This window comes from Amblyomma maculatum, chromosome 10 (assembly GCF_055883805.1).
Source record: "Amblyomma maculatum isolate TAMU_Amacu chromosome 10, ASM5588380v1, whole genome shotgun sequence".
Taxonomy (NCBI): domain Eukaryota; kingdom Metazoa; phylum Arthropoda; class Arachnida; order Ixodida; family Ixodidae; genus Amblyomma; species Amblyomma maculatum.
Window position 1 is genome coordinate 149,282,343 of NC_139353.1, and position 27,475 is coordinate 149,309,817.

General features: G+C 47.3%; 1 protein-coding gene across 2 annotated transcripts; it reads left to right on the top strand.

Moving 5' to 3' along the window:
- The first annotated feature begins 12,313 nt into the window (after positions 1 to 12,313).
- LOC146177705 (uncharacterized) lies at positions 12,314 to 25,844 on the top strand. 2 transcript variants are annotated; one of them, XM_084580551.1, is made up of 4 exons: positions 12,314 to 12,551; positions 15,293 to 15,529; positions 18,137 to 18,427; positions 25,704 to 25,844. In XM_084580551.1, the coding sequence occupies exons 1-3, from the start codon at positions 12,314 to 12,316 to the stop codon at positions 18,355 to 18,357; spliced, it is 696 nt and encodes a 231-aa protein (XP_084436677.1). In that variant the 3' UTR covers positions 18,358 to 18,427; positions 25,704 to 25,844. The 2 variants fall into 2 exon arrangements, with proteins under 2 accessions (XP_084436677.1, XP_084436678.1); XM_084580552.1 differs by lacking the exon at positions 25,704 to 25,844 and adding an exon at positions 18,883 to 20,480.
- Positions 25,845 to 27,475: the final 1,631 nt, after the last annotated feature.

Below are 27,475 nucleotides of genomic sequence, written 5' to 3' on the forward strand. Positions count from 1 at the left end.
GCGCTCGAATTTAAGGCTGCGATTGGGCAAAGCGCGCGCTCCGCGAGAACGCGGGGGATCGGGCGACTACTATTGGCTGCTGCGGCCGCTGACGCGTCGGTCTCCGCCTCCCCGCGTCGTCTGCTACGGCTCTTTGTTTGCTGTCGTTGTTGGCTGTCTTGTTACTTCGTACGTTCTGTTCACCTTTCGCCATTTTTGCGATCGCCGGATTTACGATCTCTCGTCGTGCCCTCTGAACGGTTTCGTGCAACGTGTTAAACGTTGTGTGGTCGCTCACGATGCCTCGAGGTGCGACACGCATTCAGTGCAGACTTGGCTAGCTTTTCTTTTTTTTTTTTTCGTTTCGGCGCTTATGCCGCGGAAGATAACCCGGGAAGTCGCTTGTCGCGTTTGGGCCGCCCCTCGTTCCTCCGGCGAGATGTCGCGATAGATAAACCGGGAAACCGCTTGCTGCGTCTGCGCCGCCAACCATGCTAGGGCGAAATGCCGCGGGGGACTCGGGAATGCCGATTGTCGCGGCTTGCAGAACTCAGGATCGACGGATCTCAGCATGTGGAAAGTGGTCCGCGGCAACAAGGCGTTCGCTGTAGCCGATCGGCTAGTCGCACAGATGTTCGCTGTAGCCGAGATCGACGGAGCGCCATAGCCCTAATGTATATTTTGACGGCCGCACCGGACTTGTTCGCGATAATTGCGAGTGTTCGTCTTAAGTGGGGCCGTTATAAGTAGGCTCGACTGTACCTGAATGAATTTTTGAGGGCAAAGCAAGCCCATGTATTCAAAATATTATGTCTGGAATTTGTCATAATTAATTTGGTTAATCAACATAGGTCTAATTGATAACAAAAAGTCCTATTCTATGCTATTTTTCAGCAAGAAAATTTAGAAAAAGGGCTTTGTCTTGCCCTGAGGAACCTATCTAGGAATCAGCATGACAAATTGCACAATGCCAGTGCCTTTCACAATTTCTCCAGGCTTGATATAAAGGACCTATTCGAACCAGTTTGATATGCTTCTGTAACTTGAGAACTAGCGTGCACAATTCTATGAAACTTGGTGGTATTTCATTTGTTAATGTCATAAGCCTGTCTTGAAAATTTCATCATGATAACTTGAGAAACAAAAAAGTTATTGTTCTCTCAACCTTTGAGAGCCGTTTTCTCAGAATCAATTTTTTGCACGGTGTGGCTGCTAGGGAAAGTCATAGCTCAAGAACCGTTTATTGGATTTTCATGAGGTTTTTTTTGTTATATACCTAAGTAAAATTCTGAGGGCAAGACAATTCGTTTTTTTCAAAATATTTCATGTGTAATTAGGGGCAGTCAATTAAAATATCGTTAAGTCAGGTGTAAATTTGAACACTAAATTTGGGGCTGTACTAAAATTTTTCAGAGAGGAAATTTGGGAAAAGGGAATTGTCTTGCCCTGGGGAGCTATCCAGGAATGACCATAACAAACTTCACACTGCTAGCACATTTTGCAAATTCTCCAGGCCCGCCCCTAGGGACCTATGTAAACTATCTTGGTATACTCCTCTAACTTGAGAACCGATGAGCCCAGCTCCATGAAACTTGGTAGTTCTTCAAATGTGTGTACTATGAGCATACCCTGAAAATTTCATTCAAATACCCCAAGAAATAAAAAAGTTGGTGTTCAAGGGTAGCCTCCCCTCTTAAGGGCAAGAATGCTGGAAAGAAAAGTGAAATATCACAATGTTGAGGTTGCTGTTGATGGCCTCAAATATACATGTAATACAGGTAGAATAAACACAATTTCCAGACACAACTGCTCACAACCAAATAGCAAATTAAACAACCCACCTCAGTTTCAACAGTTTCATTCTCCCTTGCCTTTCTTTTGAAAATGAATTCTGCGTCTTCAGGTGTAGTCTGCTAAGAACATAGAACTTGATCACTTTGTCACAAATTTAATATGTCCGTGACAACCAACCAGCTGCAGTTTGGTCATTTGGAGAATGGATACCAAGTCAATAAGGCTGTCTCTTCGGATTTCACGCGCACTAAAACAGCGAGTAAAGGTGTTTTCATGGGATGTCACAGGGGCGTTTAGATTGGTTGATGGAAACATAAGACCGCCTATGTCAACTGCACTGGTAATTAACTAGAATAGCAGCTTGGGCATATGTTGGTTATGCATCTTGAGGTAACAGCGCGGAACGTGGACGGGAGCACAAGATTAGAAGACGACATAACGAGCGCTGACTTTCAACTGGTAATTAAGACACGCTCAGTTCCGTTCTTGAGACTGAGGAGTTGTCTGCATCAGTCTTCACATTTGGTGCCAGCGATGCATTTCTTCGCCACATATCCAGCGATATAAAATATCAGCCTTGAATAACTGGCCTGAGTGATGACAGATGTGTGTTCGATGCCGCAGTCTTTGAGAACTTCATTTGCCTCACTCAGGTCTCGCACATATAAGAAGCTGGTCATGGATGATGCTGTCACTAATCTTTTTTTTTAGCAATTGACTGGCCTTTTGCCTGACATTAATGCTTCATTATTTTTTTTAGTTAATGATTGGCATTTTGCGTGACAATTGTGCTTTCATTATTATGTTTTAGCAATTGACTGGCCTTTTGCCTGACAACAATGCTTTCATTAATTTTTTTAGCAATTTACTGGCCTTTGCCTGACAACGATGCTTTCATTAATTTTTTTTAACAATTGACTGGCCTTTTGCCTGACAACAATGCTTTCATTAATTTTTTTTTAGCAATTCACTGGCCTTTTGCCTGACAACGATGCTCTCATTATTTTTTTAACAAGTGACTGGCCTTTTGCCTGACAACAATGCTTTCATTAATTTTTTTTAGCAATTCACTGGCCTTTTGCCTGACAACGATGCTCACATTAATTTTTTTTAACAATTGACTGGCCTTTTGCCTGACAACAATGTTTTCATTATTTTTTTAGCAATTCACTGGCCTTTTGCCTGACAACGATGCTCTCATTATGTTTTTTAACAATTGACTGGCCTTTTGCCTGTCAACAATGCTCTCACTAATTTTTTTTTAGCAATTGACTGGCCTTTAGCCTGACAACGATGCTTTCATTAATTTTTTTTAGCAATTGACTGGCCTTTTGCCTGACAACGATGCTTTCATTAATTTTTTTGTTTAGCAATTGAAGGTAATTTTGCCTGACAACGATTCTTTCATTTTTTTTTTTTTTTTAAAGGGGGGTTTCTAAACGCAAGAGAAACAGAAAAGTATGCACATGTACTACATACTCCCACTAGCACCTCGGCAAGAAAAACTACATAGGCACCAAACAAAACAGGATAACCTGAGCTAGGGCAAAGCCGATTGAAAAATAGCACCACAGCTCAAGCAGCATCTACAGGCAAACAAGAACGAACGAAGCGGCGTGCGCCGGAGAGAATGCATCGAAGAGCTGACAGCAGCGCCACAGCGGCGACCAGTGGCGGCGGCATGAACCGAAGGCGCGTTTTCTCCAAGCGGCGGAATGCGCGGTCGCGCCACCTCACCATAACCATAGCTTCATGGTGGCGCTAGAAGCTGGTCCTAGATGTCCTGATGATGATAGCTACAGCCCACGGACCATACACACAGAAACAGCGGTTTCTGTTTCGTTTCACGCAAGAGTTGCAAGCTGCGGCGCTGTTAATTTCAGCCGAATTCGTAATACTGATGTTCCAAAATTATAGAAGAAGAAATAAAATACTTTCGTTATTCTGAAATATACACTATTTTGAAATTCGTAATTCTGAAATAGTTTTACATTCAAAACATAGCAAATCTGCCTGGGATTCTTAAAAAATTCATTAATTTGAAAACTTTGTTAATGTGGTGTTTGTAGTAACGAGATTTCACTGTACCTGGCCATGTTCAGTCAATGAGGCGTGCTCAACGAATGGAAAATGCAAAACTCTGGTACCGATTTAAATGTATCTCAGGCCGAGAGTGCTGAGATGCAGTTACTTGCAGCGAGCAAGGTTGGTGGTGTTCCTGTTTCATTGCTTGCAAGTCCAAATGTAAGCATAACAACCTCAGCTGTCTGCTTGTCTCTGCATGAGAAACTGGGTTTTCAAAGCATTATGCTCTTTACATAGATTTGTTGTTCTGTTCTAAACTGCAAGTATGGCTATGAAAAGCTGAGAAAGCAGTTTTAATCTTTGTTTGACTGAAAAGGAGCTGCTGTATGGGTGCCCCAAGTGTACAGTAGAGAACTGGTCTGTGGAAAAACTGCACTGCTTTGTCTGGGCTGCTGATGAGACAAGCACCAAAAGCATAGCCCTGGTCATCCAGATGTCCATCACGCTCTCGAGCTATGTGCACGTTCATATCGTCTGGACTGGATGCAGGAGAAGGTGGAGTGGTATTGGTGCTGGGCGGCTCATAACGAGGCGAGAAACGGCGGTGACTGTAATCTGAGTAGCGGTAAACGTAAGTGAAACGTCGAGGTGGTGAAGACCTGCGGCAGTGGCGAGAGATGTGGCCAATACGCGAGCACGTGAAACAGATCGGCCTATCGTTAGGGGTGCGCCACTCATCAGGATTGCGGTATCTTTAGAGTGCCGTGTAGGTGTTGCGAGGCGTAGCGGTGACGACCAAGGGAGGGACGGGACTCGAACTCTGGTGTTCCACGGTGCGGCTACAGGGGACACCCATGTTGGCAACCTCCTGACAGATGACCGTTGAATAACGGATATCGTTGCTAGGTTGCTGTCTGAGGAGGGCGGGTTGGATGCAGCAGGAGCGAGCGCTTCCAGTTCGCGACGTACGATGCGGGTCACGTTTTCAGTGTTGGAAGGCTGCCTTAGGGTCGGCAGATCCTTGCACATGGAGCTAGGGGCGGTGTTGGGGAGCCGGTCGAAGCAATGTGCAATGCGTCTTTGTTTGGCCTGCTCGAAACGTCAACAAACTTGCAGAATGGAGTCAACCGTAGAACAGTCCCGACAGATTGGAAGATTGAAGGCATCATCGGCTATGCCTTTGAGGATGTGCCCCACCTTATCAGGTTCTGTCATGTCTTTATCAACTTTTCGACAGAGAGCCAGAATGTCTTGTATATAGGTGATATAAGGCTCGATAGATGTCTGGGCCCGTGTGGCAAGGTCCCTCTTGGCGGCAAGTTGACGGCCAACCGGTTTTCCGGACAGGTCATGGAGTTTTTGTTTGCAAACATCTCAGGAGGGAATATCTGCTTGGTGCATTTCGAACCACACGTGTGCTGTGCCAGTGAGATAGAAGACGACATTGGCCAGCATCGACGTGGCGTCCCACCTGTTTTGCTGGCTAACACGCTCATAAAGCGAAAGCCAGTGTTCGACATCAACCTCATCTGTACCGCAGAATGGGCCAGGGTCACGGGGGTGGGCTACGACAATGGTTGGAGTTGCGGAGGTAGATGGAGCCACTTCGGTTGTCACCGTGACGGTTTCGAGGTGACGGCCACTGCGGAGATCCAGCGTCAGATTGTGTCGAACCCGCAACCTCCACCGATATGTGCTCACAGACAAAGATGACGACCGAGGAACGCGGGCACTACAAAGCATTGAGAAAGAAGACGACGCTGACAGAGTGGATGCTGCATGGCTACTGAAGTCTTGGCGTCGAGTTCAGCCCATTGCAGCGCCAGTTACATTAAGGATATCCCAGTAACAATATGATGCTAAAGCACGGCGGGGGGGAGAAAAAATGTTCGTTTGTGTGCTCAGTTTTCCTTCTGAGGTTTCTGTACCATCCTGGGCAAAAGTTTATGAAGTGTGGGTTTGCTAAAAAGCAAGCGCTTATTTTTGCATTGCCTTCTCCCCAGTCTTATGGTGTTCATTCCAGCACATAGAGCTCCGTTCATGCTTCTAGGTTTTTCAGTTAAGTGGTTGGAACAACTACTTACACACAAAATATATAGCCAATTCAGTGTGGTTAAACCAGATGCTTTGGTGCACTAGCACTTCTGTTTTCACTTCAGTTTCTGTTCGCATATGCTCATTAGCATGCAGTTGTAACGTGCCACATTTATGTGAAAGGCCACTGAAATAGATTTGAAGCCCTGCTTTAACCAAGCTGTATGAACATGCCTGCATGGCCTTGGAGTAGCATGTCTGGCCCCTCATCTCAAAACTGCTGCCCATGTTGGTAGCTTCTGCCAGTTTGGCCTACATTACGTGATCTCATGGCATAACACAAGGCACCAACCAATCACTACCTGGCCATATCACCTGCCAGCTACCACCTGCCAGAGACATGCCGTATGACCAACATTGGTAAACATTGGTGAAATATGGAAATGAGTGGTCTTAGTGTAAAATGTTTTCTGCAAACTTGCATCCCTTAAAATCCTCATTGCCATTTTCTTTATTCTGTTTTCTTGAACACAGCTGGCCAGAAGCGACAAACAGACTGGCTGTTCTTCGAAAGAGACAAACTACTGACGCCGGACAGGGCGGACGCGTCCACTTCGGCTCCCGACAAAAGAGCCTATTGCGGTGCCAACTTCCATCGGACCACCTTCAAATTAACAAGCGAAGATCGGAACATGACAGGAGTCTGACAGTACCAACTTTTTGGTGAGCGGACCACCGATTTTTCGATTATCGCAGCACTTCCATCGACTACGCCAGCGTTAGGCTTAGCGCGGCAGCGGAGGAGCGAGTGGAACCGAGAGCGCCCTGCGGCTGGCGGCAGCCACCGCGGGGGCGAGGATCTAGACAAAGGAGGTCCATCCGGGCCAACATTTCGCTCGAGAATGGACGGCACCCAAGGCCAAGATCTATCGATGGACACCACACCGTGCCCGAACCTGCCTCCACCCTACGGGGAAACAGGCGGAACGCCGGCTGCAACACCATCGAGACCACCGACACGAATACCACGGAAAACACCTTTCAAGGCGAGTGGACAACCGTAGTTTCGAGACTATGGCAGAAAAAAGCGAAAAAACGGGAGCGTCAGGCCAAGATTACCGAGAATACGACAGCAAACACTCAAGTGGGCGAGACGGCGACGACGGCGCCACCAGCCAAGATGGCCGCTGCGGCGCTACATGAATCCAAGATGGCGAGCGGCGCGGAGAGCAGCCGGGGAAGCCGCGGAGGCAGCGCCACCGTGCAGGATTCCAGCCAACGTCACGACGTAGCTGACGCGCCTGTTCCGAGAGGACGCCGGCCCGGCGCGGAGGAGGGAGCGCGAAATTCGAACCGTTTTAAAGGCGGAGAGGCGGAGTGGCGACTCAGGCGCGCGAAACCACTGCCGATGAATGACGCTAAGGTGATCTTCAGACCCCATCAGGGTCTGGTGGTGAAGAACTTGACAACACCCCAAGTAGCCAAGGCTATAGCGCAAGCCTGCGGAGATCCACAGAATTTTCGTCTGAAAGACTTGTTGGTCCGCCTTCGACCGGGATCCAACATCATCGTCACCAGCACCCCAGACATACAGATGGCGGAGCGCATGATGAGCATCCGAAGCTTGAATTTCGAGGGAAAAGACCATCCGGTCAACGCTTTTATGACTACACCGGAAGAGTACCTCAAAGGGGTGGCCCATGGCATCAACCCCGGGGCAACGGAGAAGGAATTAATGAAGAACCTGTTCGTCAGGACCCAGGGCGTGAAAATTATCGCGGCCAGAGCAATGGGCAAGTCCAAGTCGGCCCTCATTGTCTTTGAGGGGCCAATCGTACCGAAGTGGGTGTACTACTATGGGGGAGAGATCCCATGCGATCTGTACAAGCCAACGAAGCATTTTTGCTACACCTGCCGAAAGCTAGGACACCGAACAGACGTATGCCCGAGCCCGTCTATCAGGGCATGCAGAAGATGCAACAAGCAAGATCTGGAGGAAAGTCACGAGTGCGAACTCCAATGCGCTCTCTGTGGAGGAGCACATGAGACTGGAGCCGCCGGCTGCCGAAGCAAGCTCAAGGAGATCACAAAGAAGACAAAGGGACATCCAAAGTCACGTCAGAGCCGCCCAGAAACGAGTGGCATCATGAAGAAGCATCAGAGGTGGTTCAGTTCGGACGGGGAGGAAGAAACATCGCGTGAGCGGTCCAGGTCCCAGTCCAGGTCGGAGGCCAACACGGAACTCAAGAAGCCAGCGAAGAAAAGCAAGCCAGGCGCCTGGGAGAAGAAGAAAGAAGAGAAGAAAAAAGACCTTGATCAGGTGAGCTGGCCAGCATTGCCCTCCCAAAAACAGCTAGATGAGGAAAGAACAGAAATTCTAGCAGAGCTAAAAGGAATAAGAAAGGAGAACGCAATGATTAAGCAACGATTAGATCAGATGCAGAACCAAATTAACATTACACAAAACAGGTTCGACAAATCCACACCATCGGCAAATCAGACACTCCCTTTGACTGCCGAAGACGTAGGAAGAATAGTAGAGGAAAAGCTAGCACAGCTGCTCCCACACATCATTGAGCAAATCACAAAGAAAGCCATGGAACAAGTCACAGGCTATATAGAGCAAAAGTTTCAGGCGATGCAAATCGAGATGACCAAACTGATTAGTAAACAAACAACAGCCACCACAGTAAGAGAAAGGGCTGAGAAGCCGTATCACAGGCCCGGACTGACAAGCTTGCAATCTGAGACCGATCATGACTAGACACCAGAAGGCGAAGCAAGACCGCCTAGAGATTTGGCAGTGGAATTGTAGAAGCATCCGACGCAAGAAAGGGATGTTGTCACAGCTGCTGGCCTCTCAAGCGGAACCACCGGCTGTGATTGCCCTACAGGAGGTTGGCAGTTCCCCTTCAATTAGCGGGTACGAGGTCTTTGCTGCCGATGACGAGAGCTGGAAGGTGGCGACAATGGTGGAGAAGACCATTACAACAATTCGGCATGACCAATTTAAAGGGATTGAAACACCCCATATCCTTGTGGAGGTGGTCCAAAAGAGTGACAAAAAACAGGGCACTTTTATCCTAAATGTATACAGCCCCCCCTCCCAACGAAAGATCGACTTCGACAGACTTCTCGGAGAAACATTAAACTTGGTAAGAGAAAATCAGCTAATTATATTAGGCGACTTTAATGCAAAAGACCTGGCCTGGGGATACACGCGACAGGACAAGAGAGGCCGCATTATTAGAGAGCTAATAGACAGACATGAATTAACACTGGTAACGGACCCGGGAGTGCCCACGAGAACGGGCAACAGTGTGAGCAAGGACACTACCCCGGACCTTACGATGGTCAAGAACTGTGGCGATGTTGAGTGGATAAACACGCTTAACGATCTCGGCAGTGATCACTATATAGTGAGCACGACCATCCACACCTACAAGATCAGGCGACAGGTTGGCGCAGCCAGGATTACCAACTGGCACAAGTTCAGAGAAGCGCAGGAGGAGGACCAAGGCGAGATTGAGGATCTTGATAGCTGGTGCGGGGCGCTGCGGAAAAACAAGCAGAGATTTACCCAAGAACTGACACGCACAAATGAGACACCAGAAATAGACGCCCATCTACTCCACCTGTGGGAAGCGAGGAGGGGACTGTTAAGAAGATGGAAGAAACAGAGGCACAATCGAAAGCTTAGGATGAAAATTGTGGAGATCACAAAGAAGGCGGCGGAGTACGCTGAACAACTGACGAGAGCCAACTGGGGCAAATTCTGCGACTCTCTGCAGGGGACGCTCAGCACTTCCAAGACGTGGCGAATTCTAAAAGCCATCATGGACCCCACCAAAACCAAGCGAGAGGGGCAGAAGTCGCTGGAGCGGTTGCTACACACATTCCCAGGCACGAAGGAAGATGTGATCAAGGCCGTCCACGACAAATGCTACGGAGTAGACCTAGAGGATCCATATCCATACGCAGAAGATTACAAAGGAAACACAAATCCGAAAATGGACGAGCCGATCACGGAGGAAGAAGTCCGGACGGCAATAGCAAGTGCCACTCGAAACACAGCGGCTGGTGACGACAAGATCACTAATGGCATAATTCGGAACATGAGCAACAGCAATATCAAGGCACTGGCGCATTTCATGAACAAGCATTGGGAAGCAGGAGCGGTGCCAGCGCAGTGCAAACACTCGGTGGTCATCATGATCCAGAAACCCGGGAAAAAATTGGCAATAGAGAATTTGCGGCCCATTTCTTTAACTTCGTGCCTGGGAAAGATTTTCGAGAGGGTTGTCAATAATAGACTGAAAAATTACTTAGAGGATAGCGCTCAGATGCCGGACACCATGTTTGGCTTCAGAGAGAAGCTATCAGCCCAGGACGTTCTCCTGCAGATTAAAGAAGAGGTCTTGACAGGTATCCCACGCTCGGCAGAACACGTAGTTTTGGCAGTGGACATTAAAGGTGCATTTGATAATGTTAGTCACAAGGCGATCTTAGATGGCCTGGCAGACACGAATTGTGGAACCAGAGTCTACGAGTACGTTAGGAGCTTTCTGAGTAACCGGACGGCCGAAATCAAGATTGGCAATATAGAAACAGAGACCTTCTCCCCGCCCAACAAAGGGACACCTCAAGGAGCAGTCATTTCGCCCACGCTGTTCAACGTGGCAATGATTGGCCTGGCCAGGCGCCTCGAGAAGGTGGAGGGCATACAGCACGCTATGTATGCTGATGACGTCACCATCTGGACGACCACAGGATCACTCGGGGAGAAGGAAGCGAAATTGCAAGAAGCAGCATCTGTCATCGAAGAATATCTAAAGCAGAGGGGCTTGGAGTGCTCATCACGGAAATCAGAACTGATCAGATTCTGGCGAGGGAAGGGCAACCGCTCTGCTCCCACAGATCAAGGCCACAAGCTCGAGATCCGGCTACAAGGGGAGACAGTGCCCGAAAAGACAACCGTGAGGATCCTGGGGATGTGGCTCCAATCGAATCAAAGGTGTCAACACACGCTTAATCTGCTCAAGACCTCGACCCAGCAGGTCGCCCGAATGATAGCACGGGTGACCAGCAAAAAGATGGGGATGAAGGAGCCCGACACACTCAAACTTGTCCGGAGCCTCGTTATTAGCAGAGTAGCGTATGCTCTACCCTACTTCAATATGACCAAAGGAGAGGAAGACAGAGCGGACGCCATCATCAAAATGGCTATCAAGACCGCACTCAAGCTCCCCAAGAACACACCGAACCACAAACTAGCAGCTCTGGGTCTGCACTATACAATACAAGAATTAGCAGAAGCCCAAATCAAGTCACAGCTAAACAGACTTCTACAAACGAGGACGGGAAGACGGGTGTTGGAAAGACTGGGATATAGCACACACCTACAGGTTTATAACAAGACAAGAGAGGTATCGCGGGAAGTCAGAAATTGGTACCGAGTTCGGCCCATACCTAGAAACATGGACCCCCGCCTACACCCGGGAAGAAGGCAGGCAAGGGCAGAGTATTATGAAAAAACATTTGGCCAACAAGACACGTCAAGGTTCACCGACGCAGCCTTATACGAAACCAACGCAAAGAGGGCGATAGCCACGGTCACAGACTGCGAAGGCCGGGAGGTAGTTAGCGCCTCGATCCAAAACTGTACAGTCACGGAGGCAGAAGAAGTGGCTATCGCACTGGCCATTAGGCAAGGAAGAGAAACGGGAGAGAGTCTGACGATACTGTCCGACTCTCAATCCGCATGCAGAAATTTTCAACGGGGTAAATTATCTAAGGTAGCGCACCAAATCCTTTCTTCCACAAGCGAGCCAACAAAACAATGCACTCAAACACTAGTGTGGATTCCGGGGCATGCAGGGGTCACGGGGAATTTGTACGCAGACAGGGTAGCACGAGGACATGCAACCTACCGTGCGCCCAACAGTCTCGGGACAGAGGACCTGATTCCGCTTGACCCTGACTACACCACAATACTACAACACTATAGAGGCTTGCGGAAAGTATATCCGGAGCCGCATAAAAAGCTCAGCAACGAGGAGGCCATAGATCTGAGGCGGCTACAGACGGGCACCTTCATTAATTTACACATATTACACATGATGCATCCCACGACATTCAGAGACGAGTGCCCGTGGTGCGGGAAGACCCCTACCCTGTACCACATAACATGGGAATGCAGCTCACATCAACTACAAAAAATTGAAAACCCAAATGAAAGACAGTGGGAGGCTTTGCTGGCCAGCTCTGACCCGGAGGCTCAGCTCTACCTGGTCACAAGAGCTCGCAAACTGGCGAAAGCCAGTGGTGCCCTGGACTGGGGGCGCCAACCGCTCGTCAGCCTCGGTTGAAGAGGCGAAGAAAAAGATCCCCGAGCAGTTAATAAAGTTCACTCACTCACTCACTGTTCTTCAAGCAGAGGGATGCCTTCTCCTCCTCACCTGATGGCCGCTTCATTTCCGACATGCGGATGCCAGCTTCTGTAGCTAGTCCATCGAGGGACTACAACAGGCCATTTAATGGCCAACAGTCTGCAGCGAGTGCACCCAGGATGAATGGTACGTCAACACTTAGGCAGCGCACCAGCAGAGGAGCCATGTCTAGTCCTGATCGCAACGTTCAAAATGGTGGCTACGCAAGGTCTTCCGTCAGCCAAACATCGCTGGCAATGAGGAAGCCTGCAGACACCAGGCCAGGAGCAGGTAGGTGGTCCCAAGGAAGCATCTTGCTTGGATTTCTTCCTTCTTCATCCAAACTGTTTTACAGTGAGTGAGCTGCATGTGGGGGGGGTGGAGAGGGTGTTAGCATTGTCATCGTCTTATGTCATCACTGTGAAATCCCGAACGGAAGGAGCAAGGCATCGGAGTCCTTCAATGCTTTAGAGTCAAAAACTAGCCATGTCAAACCAGACAGGGGTCTAGTTGGCAGTGCCAGTTTGACCAAGCAGAAAGGACTGTTTTGCCCACGAGTCATTAGTTGTGTGTTGCCTTAGGCTCCGGCCTTTATGCCTCATAAAATTTGTTACCCAACTCTTGACATTTTAGCTCAATGCGCAGGCTACGCACTTAGCCATGCATATAGGTCAATTACGAATTTGCACATTGGTCAGCTCCCATTATAAGTCAACCCTCAAATTTCGGAAATTCATTTTTTGAAGAAAGGGCGACAATTGGCAGTGTATGGTAATTCGTATACGTCAGATCATGTCGAACACTTTGAAACTATATTGGCATGAAATTACACCTAGAGAGGCATGACTGAGCAGGTCTCGTTTTTGCGGCGCTGTGGCACAGAGCTGCTGAGAGAAGTGGACAGTAGCCTAACACTGACAATTTCACGTTTCCTTCGAAAAGCATGTTTGTGAAAGCAGTTCATATTCTCGCACTTATGGTCGGCGTAGGCCTCCTTCCGTCAAAAATAGACCTAGGGAATTTGCAGGACTTATAAGTGCGATTTTGACAATTTTGGAGAGCGAAAGGTCAAGTTTTAGCTAATGTAGTTCCAGCAGCGATGACCCGAAATCAAGAAATGCTTAAATTGCAGGGCGCATGTACTGCAAAGTGCCGGTGCAACCCAATTTTTCAAACTGCACTGAAAGCGGCCGTCAGGTGATGTCAGCGTCACTTGTGGACAACAAATAAGGCAGATTTAACTAATGGAACAGTTGCCACTACTATTGGTTGCATCAGAGAAAGCAGACACATTTATTAGGTAGTAGTGCTGGTTGCACACTGCATCAGATTCAGAAGATTCAGAGACTGTAGCAAGTGACTTTCTGAGCATCTTTTTTTTTGTCAAGTGCCAATGCCATACATAGATTTTCACAGCCATTACATGAACAGATTTATGTAAATTTGGTGTCATTTTGTTCACCAATAACTGGGCTGCATGCTAAAGCATTAAATCTTTCCATGTGATTGGAAAACAAAAGTGGCACAGTGAGTAAAACTTTGAATGCAGTTTTCTCAGCTTTGTTTATATGGTAAAAAGCCTTGCCTTACGGAACTTTTCATAATGTTTGCATGCATGGATTTTATTGAACTTGGTATCATTTTTTTCAGTAAAATCTCAGCTACATCCTAAAGCTTTCCGTTTTCGATAAAGTCTGATAGACTAGCAATTAGATCAGATGTAAACTAATTACTCCCACATTGTCTTTTTTCTCCCAAATTTGTTATCCATTCATTACCTATATAATGACTTCTTAAAAATTTCCTTAGCTTTAGGATGTGCAGTAGGCTCTTGGAAATGACAGCATATTTTTAAAACCAGTTTTTTTAATTAAGAAATTGCTGTAATGGCCCGTAAGAAAAGACACTATGTGCAGTACATTATCTTGCCATATTTTCATGTCTAGATGAGGTATTTCAAATCTAAATACATATTTGGAATCACCATTCAAAGATATATCACCATGGCAATTTTCAGCAAGATAGGTTAAGAAATAAAAAAAAAGTTTTTAAGACCCTCATCCCCCCTTATGATGGCGTGTCCGCCGCTGTCGCAGCCCCATTGTGGGCACATTTTTTTCCCCGCCCCTTTTTTCATATTAGAGAGAGAGAGAAGGGGTCTTTTAGTTGGCACGCAGTAAAATAAAATCAAGCCTACTGTGCACTTCGCCGCTTTTCTATCATAAGTGCAAGAATGTGCATTTTGGTTTCCTTGTGCTCATTGTAGAGAGACAAGGCTATTTGCTTTGAGGACACAATAGTGAGCTCTAAGGTCATGGGTGTGCCGAAGGCAACTGACACCTTTTCCTCTTACGGGGTTTTGGGTAAACATAGCACACTAGCTTTGAGCACAGGGAGTTCGACATACATCCATCGATGCAGATTGCAAGCAACACGGCCACATCAGCTGTGCGGGCTGGTGTGGGTGACTGGTTGCCCCGACACTAGAGCTTTGTAGTGGTTTCAATCGAAGTCACGTTCTCCGGCCTTGCCTGTATTATCCCAGATGGCGGAAGCAGGCTGCGCGCTGGCCACTAGTATCTTTATCATCACATTTCCCGTTCCAATGCGTCTTTAAATGTATGCACTCAGCTCAATCATTTGAACTTGTATTACAATTTAGGCTCAGGTTCAATTCATTTCAGCAGTGAAATTTTATTACGCTTTGATGCTAAAAGTACTATACGGTGTTCAGTGAGTATGAGGTTTCGAAGACTGAAATAATTCATTACATCCAGGATTTCTTTAAATTGAATTTAATTGCAGTGAGGTTTGAGTGCATTGCCTTTTCCGTTTCCATCACGAATTCAGGAAGTCACTTTTGCTCTTGATTATGATCTCCTAGCTTCCAGCAGGATTCACTCTTCCTACTTTCTTTTAAGTGTCTCGCAGTACTAAGCCTTGCAGAAGCAGTCAGTGTGACAGCATACAGATTTCCCCCTGGGCGGCACTTGTGTTGGATTTCCCCAGGAAGCTGGTTGGCTTGGGTGCAGGCAGCCTGTCATCTTCGAGCCCCTGTGCCTCTAGTGGTGTGAGCCTGAGTTCAGCGGAATACCTGCCCAGCTGGGACGAGGGTTCTCAGCACATTGGCCAGAGTGACTTCGGAGACAGGCGGAGCACATACAGCTGGCAGACGAAGTCCTCTCGTCGCTCAGCACGTCTGACAGACCTTTCCGACAGGATGAGCGACCTGCACATATCCCCCGAGAGTGAACGGTCGTGGACCACTAGTGAGTTGGCTGCTGCTGCTGCTGCTGCTGTTTTTACAAAGGGCATTCGCAGTGTTGTGGCTGGAATAACATTGCACGTTGGTAGAAGTGGCTGCCAGACAGTAATTAGTACAGTTTTTCTTTAGCACAGTGTTTGTTGCACTTCGAACAGCCAAAAACATTGCAACATTGCAGTGCACACTTTGCCGGCAACGGGTTTAGTGAACGATGGTTACTGCTTCACAACAATAAATGCAAAACACTGTAGTGCCATCTACTGACACAAGCTCAAAACACTTCACTGGCAATGCAAAGGAATTCATTTATTTATTTATTTATTTTCAATACCCTCAAGCGCCGAGGCATTACAGAGGGGAGTGGGCAAGCAAACAACGCAAGAAAAAAATTATTTTTTGTTAAAGGCGGCACAACAACGTAGTTAAAATGTAGCAACACACAGTATTCGAAAAAGTACAGAAACAACAACTGTAACAAATGCAACGCAAGAAACTGAACAAACATAGCAGAAAAAAAAGTAATAAAAACGAAGAAAATAACAAGCAACAAAGAAACTAACTATTCGCATCAGATAAAAGCATCGTCATCAGAGACTGACGATAAGCAGTATAATCCTGTATACAAGCCACGGCAGCAGGAAGGTGGTTCCACTCTTTCGATGTGGGAGGAATGAAAGAATGCAAAAAAGTGTCAGTACGGCAAAAAATAGATCCAGTCTTATGTTGATGGTCGACACGAGAAGAGCGATAGGGGGGTGTAGTGATAAAACGAGAGTGCATGATAAAACGAGAGTGCATTGTTGCCTTTCATCTTCTCGTTTGCATCATGATCTTGTGTCACGTTTCACTCAGTTGCTAGTCCCCTTAAACTTGCTTTCTGCGAGTGTGATTACTATTTCTAATTAGATGCACTGAAATCATAGTGCATGCTTAACAGCTGCAGATCAGGATTAAATAAAGGTGTTCAAAGTAGTATATCTTATGACAGCACACTTGTAATGCCTCGAATTAAGGAATTCTACCCGTATATTAATAATAGAAAGATGGCTGTAAAAGTGGAACAAAGCAGGGACTTCGCTGAAATGTCGGCACTGCATTTGGTTCTTTGTTTCTGTCCATTTTATTCATGATGAACCATCAGCATTTTTCCTATGTAGCCATTCTTGTGCAATACACCACCAGTTAATTGGTCTCCGTGCTGATTAACAACAAAGATGTAAATTTGATGATCATGCCATCAAAAATGAAAAAGGAAACTGGCATTGATCTAGCTGTCCTCGAAGCCAAAAAGAGTTGAATAAGCAATTGCCAATCTGTAATACTTCATTTAGTTGGTTTGGTCTGCATGTTTCTTTCCAATTAACCCTTTATAGGACAGCAAATATTTTTGCAAAATAATAAAAAATCTTTATTTGCGTGTATAAATGATTGTTTTAGGTTTTAGAGGATTTAACATCCCAAAGCGACTTAGGCTACAATGTACGCTTTAGTGGAGGGCTCTGGAAATTTCGATCACTTGATATTCTTCGATGTACACTAATATCGCACAGTATATTGCACCTGCCAACCCTCCCAATTTGCCCATGAGGCTTCCAATTTTTTTTTCTCTCTCTCTGGACTTCCCATTTGTACTACCACCGCCCTGTATCTTCCAAAAGTTGCCTCTGCCAATGCAAGAATAGCTTTTGTGGAACTGGCACGGTTGCAGCTGGCATGGCGGAATCTGCAACTGTATCCTAATAGTCAGCATCACTATTAATGGCCACGCTAGCACCATCAGCATCATAGGTTCAGCAGCTGACCAGAGCCTGACCAGCTGTGGCTGCTTTGGCTTTGCAGCGTTCATTCTGAACAAGGCCACCATTTTATTGCGCTCATGATCTTTTTTGCCCCGTGTGCTCCCCTTCTCTTCTTTGCTGTCTTTTCACGTGTTTAAACACAAGTACTTACCTTCGAAGAATACCATGTTAGCCTGCTCTCTAAGGATAGGTGCACATCATGCCTTGTGCTAGCCTATACAGACAACACGTCTCCATCCAGAGCAGCGCTTCATTGCGAGATTAGTATATGCGAAGACTGCAGTCAGAAATCGTCAAAACCCCTACGTCTGATTGGTGTTTGGCGCCGTGCCACAGTCCTTTTACTGCAGGATTTGCACAAACCCTTTAAATCCTTGATTTTCAAAAAAAATAAAAAAAAATTCAAAGGCCTTGAACCCTTTTAAATGTGCAACGCAAATAATGTCAGAGGTAGAACTGTGGCATTAGGTGCGATGCGTCCGAAATTTAATTCATGCTCTTACACTGAACCCTAAGGAATGGTTTAGGTTGTAAGCTATGTCCGAAAAACATGTAGCACCTTTTATATTTAAATTTAGCAGCATGTAAATAACCGCACAATAATGGCTTGAGACAATGATGCTTAGTTCACCTCAGTTCTGCTGCTTGAAAATTGCCTAATGCAAGTTTCAAAAGACTATTTTAGTGCGAAGGGGTAAGTGGGGTAAGACAGAAAAACAGGTGTGTCTGAAGCCTCGATCGGCAGGTGCTGCCAACTCGGGAAAAAGAAAAGTACATCTATCTGTTTTTCTTCTTGTTTGTTGCTTGTACAGGCACGTGGTCGAAGCCAACAAGCCTGCAGGCAGCATCTGAAGGAGCTGGGCAAGTAGGTGGCACGAGTGAATGTGGCATGCCTAATGGCTCGGCGTCGTCATTGCTGTGGCCTCCCAAGCTGCGCCTGCATCAGGGCTCATCGTGGATGGCAGGCAGCATGTGGGCCCTGGGTGGCACACGCACTCCATCGGACACACAGGTCCTTTGGGGAGTCAGGTAGAGGTTTGGTCTGCTTACCCCACCGCCTTCAGTAGCTGGCTCAGCCAAGCACAGCTCCAGCAGCCCCAATGGTGAGTTCTGTGTTGAGCACTGCAGGAGGCTAGTGACTGTAAAGTTTATGCAGTTGTCCCAGCTAAGGTGGGCCAATATTTTATAAATACCTACTTGTCATTTTGTCTTTTTATTCAAGTGAGCATTGTGGGGATTCACAATCTCCTGCCCCCATTTTAACGCCAGCGCGTAATAACGCCGGGAGGAAAGAGCGGGAGACTGGGCAGCGTCACTGCGGGAGACTGGGAGGCGGTGGGGGGGTGGCCTGTCCAGTGTGCCCTCTCTTCCACTAACCTCCTTAACAGCGCGCATAACTCGCGTTATAATTACGCTCTGCGTTATAAAGGGGGCAGGGGATTGGGAATGCCCACAACATTTCTGTATTTAAAATACCACCTAGTGCTGTTTTTTTTTTTCTGCCTACTTCGAAAGTAGTCAACATAAACTAACATTTAAATATTGCTTAAACTCTCAGGTGCCAGCGGGGAAGTTTTCAAGCATTGCGAGAATGGCCTGACCGAAATGCTAACGAGGTAGCCTTCGCGTAGCACTTTTTACCGGACAAAAATGAAAGCCTGAGAAGTTTAAAAAATACGACATGACAGCTTGCTTTGTGCATCTGAATGTGCTGTGATTACAGTGCTCTTCTCTGCCACTCAATAAAGTGCCGCCACATTCGCTTCTGCACTGCTCATGGCAGAGCTTTGCTTTGCTGCTGGTTGTGAGGTAATTGTCAGCTGCACTAATACTCTCGTTTCTAAGATACGAGAAAACATTTTATGAGATTGCTTGTTCTTGATAGAAAAATTTCAGGGGAACACTTAGGTCAGGTCACCTTACATGCAGCAAAGCGGAAGCCTTTTGGTCGCGCTGCTACGATACTTTGAACGCTCCTGATTCCTCGACAGAGACTCTGTCTATAGAGGGAGAAGGGCACTCTCTCTCTTTGGTCTCCTGATAGAGGGAGGAAAAGAGACGAAGGGGAAAGAGGGGAGGAGCTTTCTCACTCTTACACATCACAGACTTTATCATCGGCGCACACTTTCTGCCGATGCCACTCTTGAGCTGTTAAAGGCTTTCAGCTTAAAACACTTCAGTGACACATCTGGGCAGAAAGATATCTCGCTAAGCATGAGGGCAGTACTTAAATCCGTGGATTTTTGGCAGAGAAATGGCACAAAGGTGTCTGTTTCTCTGTTGTGCACGGATGTTTTGGAGCTTCAGTCAAATCCCGATATAATGAATCCCGCAGGAGCGCAAAAATTTATTCGTTGTTTTGAAATATCGTTTTAATGAAAAATTTGCGATTATAAGCCAGTGGTCATACCTAAGTATGAAAATGACATACCTTGGCAGTAGGCACATGTGTAGACAAGTAAAACCTCAAGTGAAAATGTTGCACTAACTCAGAGCTGATTTATTTGAAGAAATCAATTATTTTCTTCTGCTGCGTGCAACAAACACGACTGCGCACTACATTACACCACTACAGCACATACACCTTCCACTTTCCGGAACACCTCACTCATTTCATGCGTGATTGCATCGAGCGATGAAAGTACAGATTTTGTCCATGTGCAAAAAAAAAAAAACAAAACAAAACAAAACAAAAAAACATCAAAGGTCTCTATGACCCCATCTTCAATGCTCCCTGAACTTTGAAAATCTTGTCTCAGTCTTTCATAATGATCGCGGCAGTCGATGGGGCAATGCTCGCTGTCTGTAGAGGCCGAATCACTTTTTCCCTGCGTCGATTCCTTGCAGTGAAAGCAGCTGCGTTCATATCTTCTTGGCACGTCGCTGGCTAATGTCTCCAATCTCGCACAAACTTCGCAATAAGATAATCTGCGGCAAAAAAGAAACAACTAAAATACCGCCCCGCATGCGTGAACGACCCGAGCCGCGTATGGCACACAACACAGGAAGAAAAAAACGCAGGCAGCTAGGCCTGCTGGCTACTGCGTAATAAACCATAGCTATGGTGGCTAGAAAGGTTAGGTGACGCGAGCTGGCCGCGAGCGCCGCTCCTACATTTCATGCCTCTCGTAGGTGGCGCTGCTCTCAGCACTTCGATGCATGCTCGGCTCGCGCTGGGGCACGGCGGTCTCGAGGGAGAGCGCGCGCTCCCCCTCGAGACGGGCCGTGGCTGGGGTAAACTTTGGTGCGATTGCAGCGCAGTCATACGAACAAAATGTTAAAATTATTGTTACCACTTGAAATATTTTAACCAGGTAAGCAAAATAGGCAAGTCAGGAGTGACGTCGACTGCTAATATGCTCTTTGGCACCGTGAAAGCGGGCGATGCGGCTGTGCCGGTTGTTTTGCTTGTCGTGCTACTAAATGCTGCTTAAATGAAGAAGTTTTGGTCTGAAGATGCATTACATCATTTCCCGATGGGCACAGTGGTCGAAGTTATAAAGCTAAATATCTTGGTTTGGTGTCGTGAGTTTTAAAAAAGCCAAAGCGACTCGGGCTGAGGGGTGTTGCAGTCGAAGATTACAGAGAATGCAGATGACAAGCGATTATTTAACGTGCGGTTACGTCGCACAGTACGCAGGCATCAGGCTAATTTCTATTCTTTGTTGTCTGCGAATTTCCGGTGCGTCTAAAGTGGGAAAGTGCAATTTTTAGCCAGATGATAGCCAGAAATTGCAACATGCGATGTGAAACGGTATTATAAGTACAGAAGGAACAAATTGCAGTTTTATTCACAAAAACCTCTCATGGATAAGCAAAGTTTTGTTTATTGCACTTAAGGGCAAGAATGCTGGAAAGAAAAGTGAAATATCACAATGTTGAGGTTGCTGTTGATGGCCTCAAATATACATGTAATACAGGTAGAATAAACACAATTTCCAGACACAACTGCTCACAACCAAATAGCAAATTAAACAACCCACCTCAGTTTCAACAGTTTCATTCTCCCTTGCCTTTCTTTTGAAAATGAATTCTGCGTCTTCAGGTGTAGTCTGCTAAGAACATAGAACTTGATCACTTTGTCACAAATTTAATATGTCCGTGACAACCAACCAGCTGCAGTTTGGTCATTTGGAGAATGGATACCAAGTCAATAAGGCTGTCTCTTCGGATTTCACGCGCACTAAAACAGCGAGTAAAGGTGTTTTCATGGGATGTCACAGGGGCGTTTAGATTGGTTGATGGAAACATAAGACCACCTATGTCAACTGCACTGGTAATTAACTAGAATAGCAGCTTGGGCATATGTTGGTTATGCATCTTGAGGTAACAGCGCGGAACGTGGACGGGAGCACAAGATTAGAAGACGACACAACGAGCGCTGACTTTCAACTGGTAATTAAGACACGCTCAGTTCCGTTCTTGAGACTGGGGAGTTGTCTGCATCAGTCTTCACATTTGGTGCCAGCGATGCATTTCTTCGCCACATATCCAGCGATATAAAATATCAGCCTTGAATAACTGGCCTGAGTGATGACAGATGTGTGTTCGATGCCACAGTCTTTGAGAACTTCATTTGCCTCACTCAGGTCTCGCACATATCAGAAGCTGGTCATGGATGATGCTGTCACTAATCTTTTTTTTTAGCAATTGACTGGCCTTTTGCCTGACATTAATGCTTCATTATTTTTTTTAGTTAATGATTGGCATTTTGCGTGACAACCGTGCTTTCATTATTATGTTTTAGCAATTGACTGGCCTTTTGCCTGACAACAATGCTTTCATTAATTTTTTAGCAATTGACTGGCCTTTGCCTGACAACGATGCTTTCATTAATTTTTTTTAACAATTGACTGGCCTTTTGCCTGACAACAATGCTTTCATTAATTTTTTTTTAGCAATTCACTGGCCTTTTGCCTGACAACGATGCTCTCATTATTTTTTTTAACAATTGACTGGCCTTTTGCCTGACAACAATGCTTTCATTAATTTTTTTTAGCAATTCACTGTCCTTTTGCCTGACAACGATGCTCTCATTAATTTTTTTTAACAATTGACTGGCCTTTTGCCTGACAACGATGCTTTCATTAATTTTTTTTAGCAATTGACTGGCCTCTTGCCTGACAACGATGCTTTCATTAATTTTTTTGTTTAGCAATTGAAGGTAATTTTGCCTGACAACGATTCTTTCATTTTTTTTTTTTTTAGCGGGCGGTTTCTAAACGCAAGAGAAACAGAAAAGTATGCACATGTACTACATACTCCCACTAGCACCTCGGCAAGAAAAACTACATAGGCACCAAACAAAACAGGATAACCTGAGCTAGGGCAAAGCCGATTGAAAAATAGCACCACAGCTCAAGCAGCATCTACAGGCAAACAAGAACGAACGAACCGGCGTGCGCCGGAGAGAATGCATCGAAGAGCTGACAGCAGCGCCACAGCGGCGACCAGTGGCGGCGGCATGAACCGAAGGCGCGTTTTCTCCAAGCGGCGGAATGCGCGGTCGCGCCACCTCACCATAACCATAGCTTCATGGTGGCGCTAGAAGCTGGTCCTAGATGTCCTGATGATGATAGCTACAGCCCACGGACCATACACACAGAAACAGCGGTTTCTGTTTCGTTTCACGCAAGAGTTGCAAGCTGCGGCGCTGTTAATTTCAGCCGAATTCGTAATACTGATGTTCCAAAATTATAGAAGAAGAAATAAAATACTTTCGTTATTCTGAAATATACACTATTTTGAAATTCGTAATTCTGAAATAGTTTTACATTCAAAACATAGCAAATCTGCCTGGGATTCTTAAAAAATTCATTAATTTGAAAACTTTGTTAATGTGGTGTTTGTAGTAACGAGATTTCACTGTACCTGGCCATGTTCAGTCAATGAGGCGTGCTCAACGAATGGAAAATGCAAAACTCTGGTACCGATTTAAATGTATCTCAGGCCGAGAGTGCTGAGATGCAGTTACTTGCAGCGAGCAAGGTTGGTGGTGTTCCTGTTTCATTGCTTGCAAGTCCAAATGTAAGCATAACAACCTCAGCTGTCTGCTTGTCTCTGCATGAGAAACTGGGTTTTCAAAGCATTATGCTCTTTACATAGATTTGTTGTTCTGTTCTAAACTGCAAGTATGGCTATGAAAAGCTGAGAAAGCAGTTTTAATCTTTGTTTGACTGAAAAGGAGCTGCTGTATGGGTGCCCCAAGTGTACAGTAGAGAACTGGTCTGTGGAAAAACTGCACTGCTTTGTCTGGGCTGCTGATGAGACAAGCACCAAAAGCATAGCCCTGGTCATCCAGATGTCCATCACGCTCTCGAGCTATGTGCATGTTCATATCGTCTGGACTGGATGCAGGAGAAGGTGGAGTGGTATTGGTGCTGGGCGGCTCATAACGAGGCGAGAAACGGCGGTGACTGTAATCTGAGTAGCGGTAAACGTAAGTGAAACGTCGAGGTGGTGAAGACCTGCGGCAGTGGCGAGAGATGTGGCCAATACGCGAGCACGTGAAACAGATCGGCCTATCGTTAGGGGTGCGCCACTCATCAGGATTGCGGTATCTGTAGAGTGCCGTGTAGGTGTTGCGAGGCGTAGCGGTGACGACCAAGGGAGGGACGGGACTCGAACTCTGGTGTTCCACGGTGCGGCTACAGGGGACACCCATGTTGGCAACCTCCTGACAGATGACCGTTGAATAACGGATATCGTTGCTAGGTTGCTGTCTGAGGAGGGCGGGTTGGATGCAGCAGGAGCGAGCGCTTCCAGTTCGCGACGTACGATGCGGGTCACGTTTTCAGTGTTGGAAGGCTGCCTTAGGGTCGGCAGATCCTTGCACATGGAGCTAGGGGCGGTGTTGGGGAGCCGGTCGAAGCAATGTGCAATGCGTCTTTGTTTGGCCTGCTCGAAACGTCAACAAACTTGCAGAATGGAGTCAACCGTAGAACAGTCCCGACAGATTGGAAGATTGAAGGCATCATCGGCTATGCCTTTGAGGATGTGCCCCACCTTATCAGGTTCTGTCATGTCTTTATCAACTTTTCGACAGAGAGCCAGAATGTCTTGTATATAGGTGATATAAGGCTCGATAGATGTCTGGGCCCGTGTGGCAAGGTCCCTCTTGGCGGCAAGTTGACGGCCAACCGGTTTTCCGGACAGGTCATGGAGTTTTTGTTTGCAAACATCTCAGGAGGGAATATCTGCTTGGTGCATTTCGAACCACACGTGTGCTGTGCCAGTGAGATAGAAGACGACATTGGCCAGCATCGACGTGGCGTCCCACCTGTTGTGCTGGCTAACACGCTCATAAAGCGAAAGCCAGTGTTCGACATCAACCTCATCTGTACCGCAGAATGGGCCAGGGTCACGGGGGTGGGCTACGACAATGGTTGGAGTTGCGGAGGTAGATGGAGCCACTTCGGTTGTCACCGTGACGGTTTCGAGGTGACGGCCACTGCGGAGATCCAGCGTCAGATTGTGTCGAACCCGCAACCTCCACCGATATGTGCTCACAGACAAAGATGACGACCGAGGAACGCGGGCACTACAAAGCATTGAGAAAGAAGACGACGCTGACAGAGTGGATGCTGCATGGCTACTGAAGTCTTGGCGTCGAGTTCAGCCCATTGCAGCGCCAGTTACATTAAGGATATCCCAGTAACAATATGATGCTAAAGCACGGCGGGGGGGGGGGGGGGAAATGTTCGTTTGTGTGCTCAGTTTTCCTTCTGAGGTTTCTGTACCACCCTGGGCAAAAGTTTATGAAGTGTGGGTTTGCTAAAAAGCAAGCGCTTATTTTTGCATTGCCTTCTCCCCAGTCTTATGGTGTTCATTCCAGCACATAGAGCTCCGTTCATGCTTCTAGGTTTTTCAGTTAAGTGGTTGGAACAACTACTTACACACAAAATATATAGCCAATTCAGTGTGGTTAAACCAGATGCTTTGGTGCACTACCACTTCTGTTTTCACTTCAGTTTCTGTTCGCATATGCTCATTAGCATGCAGTTGTAACGTGCCACATTTATGTGAAAGGCCACCGAAATAGATTTGAAGCCCTGCTTTAACCAAGCTGTATGAACATGCCTGCATGGCCTTGGAGTAGCATGTCTGGCCCCTCATCTCAAAACTGCTGCCCAAGTTGGTAGCTTCTGCCAGTTTGGCCTACATTACGTGATCTCATGGCATAACACAAGGCACCAACCAATCACTACCTGGCCATATCACCTGCCAGCTACCACCTGCCAGAGACATGCCGTATGACCAACATTGGTAAACATTGGTGAAATATGGAAATGAGTGGTCTTAGTGTAAAATGTTTTCTGCAAACTTGCATCCCTTAAAATCCTCATTGCCATTTTCTTTATTCTGTTTTCTTGAACACAGCTGGCCAGAAGCGACAAACAGACTGGCTGTTCTTCGAAAGAGACAAACTACTGACGCCGGACAGGGCGGACGCGTCCACTTCGGCTCCCGACAAAAGAGCCTATTGCGGTGCCAACTTCCATCGGACCACCTTCAAATTAACAAGCGAAGATCGGAACATGACAGGAGTCTGACAGTACCAACTTTTTGGTGAGCGGACCACCGATTTTTCGATTATCGCAGCACTTCCATCGACTACGCCGGCGTTAGGCTTAGCGCGGCAGCGGAGGAGCGAGTGGAACCGAGAGCGCCCTGCGGCTGGCGGCAGCCACCGCGGGGGCGAGGATCTAGACAAAGGAGGTCCATCCGGGCCAACATTTCGCTCGAGAATGGACGGCACCCAAGGCCAAGATCTATCGATGGACACCACACCGTGCCCGAACCTGCCTCCACCCGACGGGGAAACAGGCGGAACGCCGGCTGCAACACCATCGAGACCACCGACACGAATACCACGGAAAACACCTTTCAAGGCGAGTGGACAACCGTAGTTTCGAGACTATGGCAGAAAAAAGCGAAAAAACGGGAGCGTCAGGCCAAGATTACAGAGAATACGACAGCAAACACTCAAGTGGGCGAGACGGCGACGACGGCGCCACCAGCCAAGATGGCCGCTGCGGCGGTACATGAATCCAAGATGGCGAGCGGTGCGGAGAGCAGCCGGGGAGGCCGCGGAGGCAGCGCCACCGTGCAGGATTCCAGCCAACGTCACGACGTAGCTGACGCGCCTGTTCTGAGAGGACGCCGGCCCGGCGCGGAGGAGGGAGCGCGAAATTCGAACCGTTTTAAAGGCGGAGTGGCGACTCAGGCGCGCGAAACCACTGCCGATGAATGACGCTAAGGTGATCTTCAGACCCCATCAGGGTCTGGTGGTGAAGAACTTGACAACACCCCAAGTAGCCAAGGCTATAGCGCAAGCCTGCGGAGATCCACAGAATTTTCGTCTGAAAGACTTGTTGGTCCGCCTTCGACCGGGATCCAACATCATCGTCACCAGCACCCCAGACATACAGATGGCGGAGCGCATGATGAGCATCCGAAGCTTGAATTTCGAGGGAAAAGACCATCCGGTCAACGCTTTTATGACTACACCGGAAGAGTACCTCAAAGGGGTGGCCCATGGCATCAACCCCGGGGCAACGGAGAAGGAATTAATGGAGAACCTGTTCGTCAGGACCCAGGGCGTGAAAATTATCGCGGCCAGAGCAATGGGCAAGTCCAAGTCGGCCCTCATTGTCTTTGAGGGGCCAATCGTACCGAAGTGGGTGTACTACTATGGGGGAGAGATCCCATGCGAGCCGTACAAGCCAACGAAGCAATTTTGCTACACCTGCCGAAAGCCAGGACACCGAACAGACGTATGCCCGAACCCGTCTATCAGGGCATGCAGAAGATGCAACAAGCAAGATCCGGAGGAAAGTCACGAGTGCGAACTCCAATGCGCTCTCTGTGGAGGAGCACATGAGACTGGAGCCGCCGGCTGCCGAAGCAAGCTCAAGGAGATCACAAAGAAGACAAAGGGACATCCAAAGTCACGTCAGAGCCGCCCAGAAACGAGTGGCATCATGAAGAAGCATCAGAGGTGGTTCAGTTCGGACGGGGAGGAAGAAACATCGCGTGAGCGGTCCAGGTCCCAGTCCAGGTCGGAGGCCAACACGGAACTCAAGAAGCCAGCGAAGAAAAGCAAGCCAGGCGCCTGGGAGAAGAAGAAAGAAGAGAAGAAAAAAGACCTT

Bases quoted from the DNA above. Each gene is read 5' to 3' on its own strand.
- LOC146177705 (XM_084580551.1), top strand. From the start codon at position 12,314: ATGCGGATGCCAGCTTCTGTAGCTAGTCCATCGAGGGACTACAACAGG. The intron at 12,552-15,292 runs GTAGGTGGTCCC...GCTTGGGTGCAG, and splicing joins AGACACCAGGCCAGGAGCAG to GCAGCCTGTCATCTTCGAGC. The intron at 15,530-18,136 runs GTGAGTTGGCTG...TTGCTTGTACAG, and splicing joins TGAACGGTCGTGGACCACTA to GCACGTGGTCGAAGCCAACA.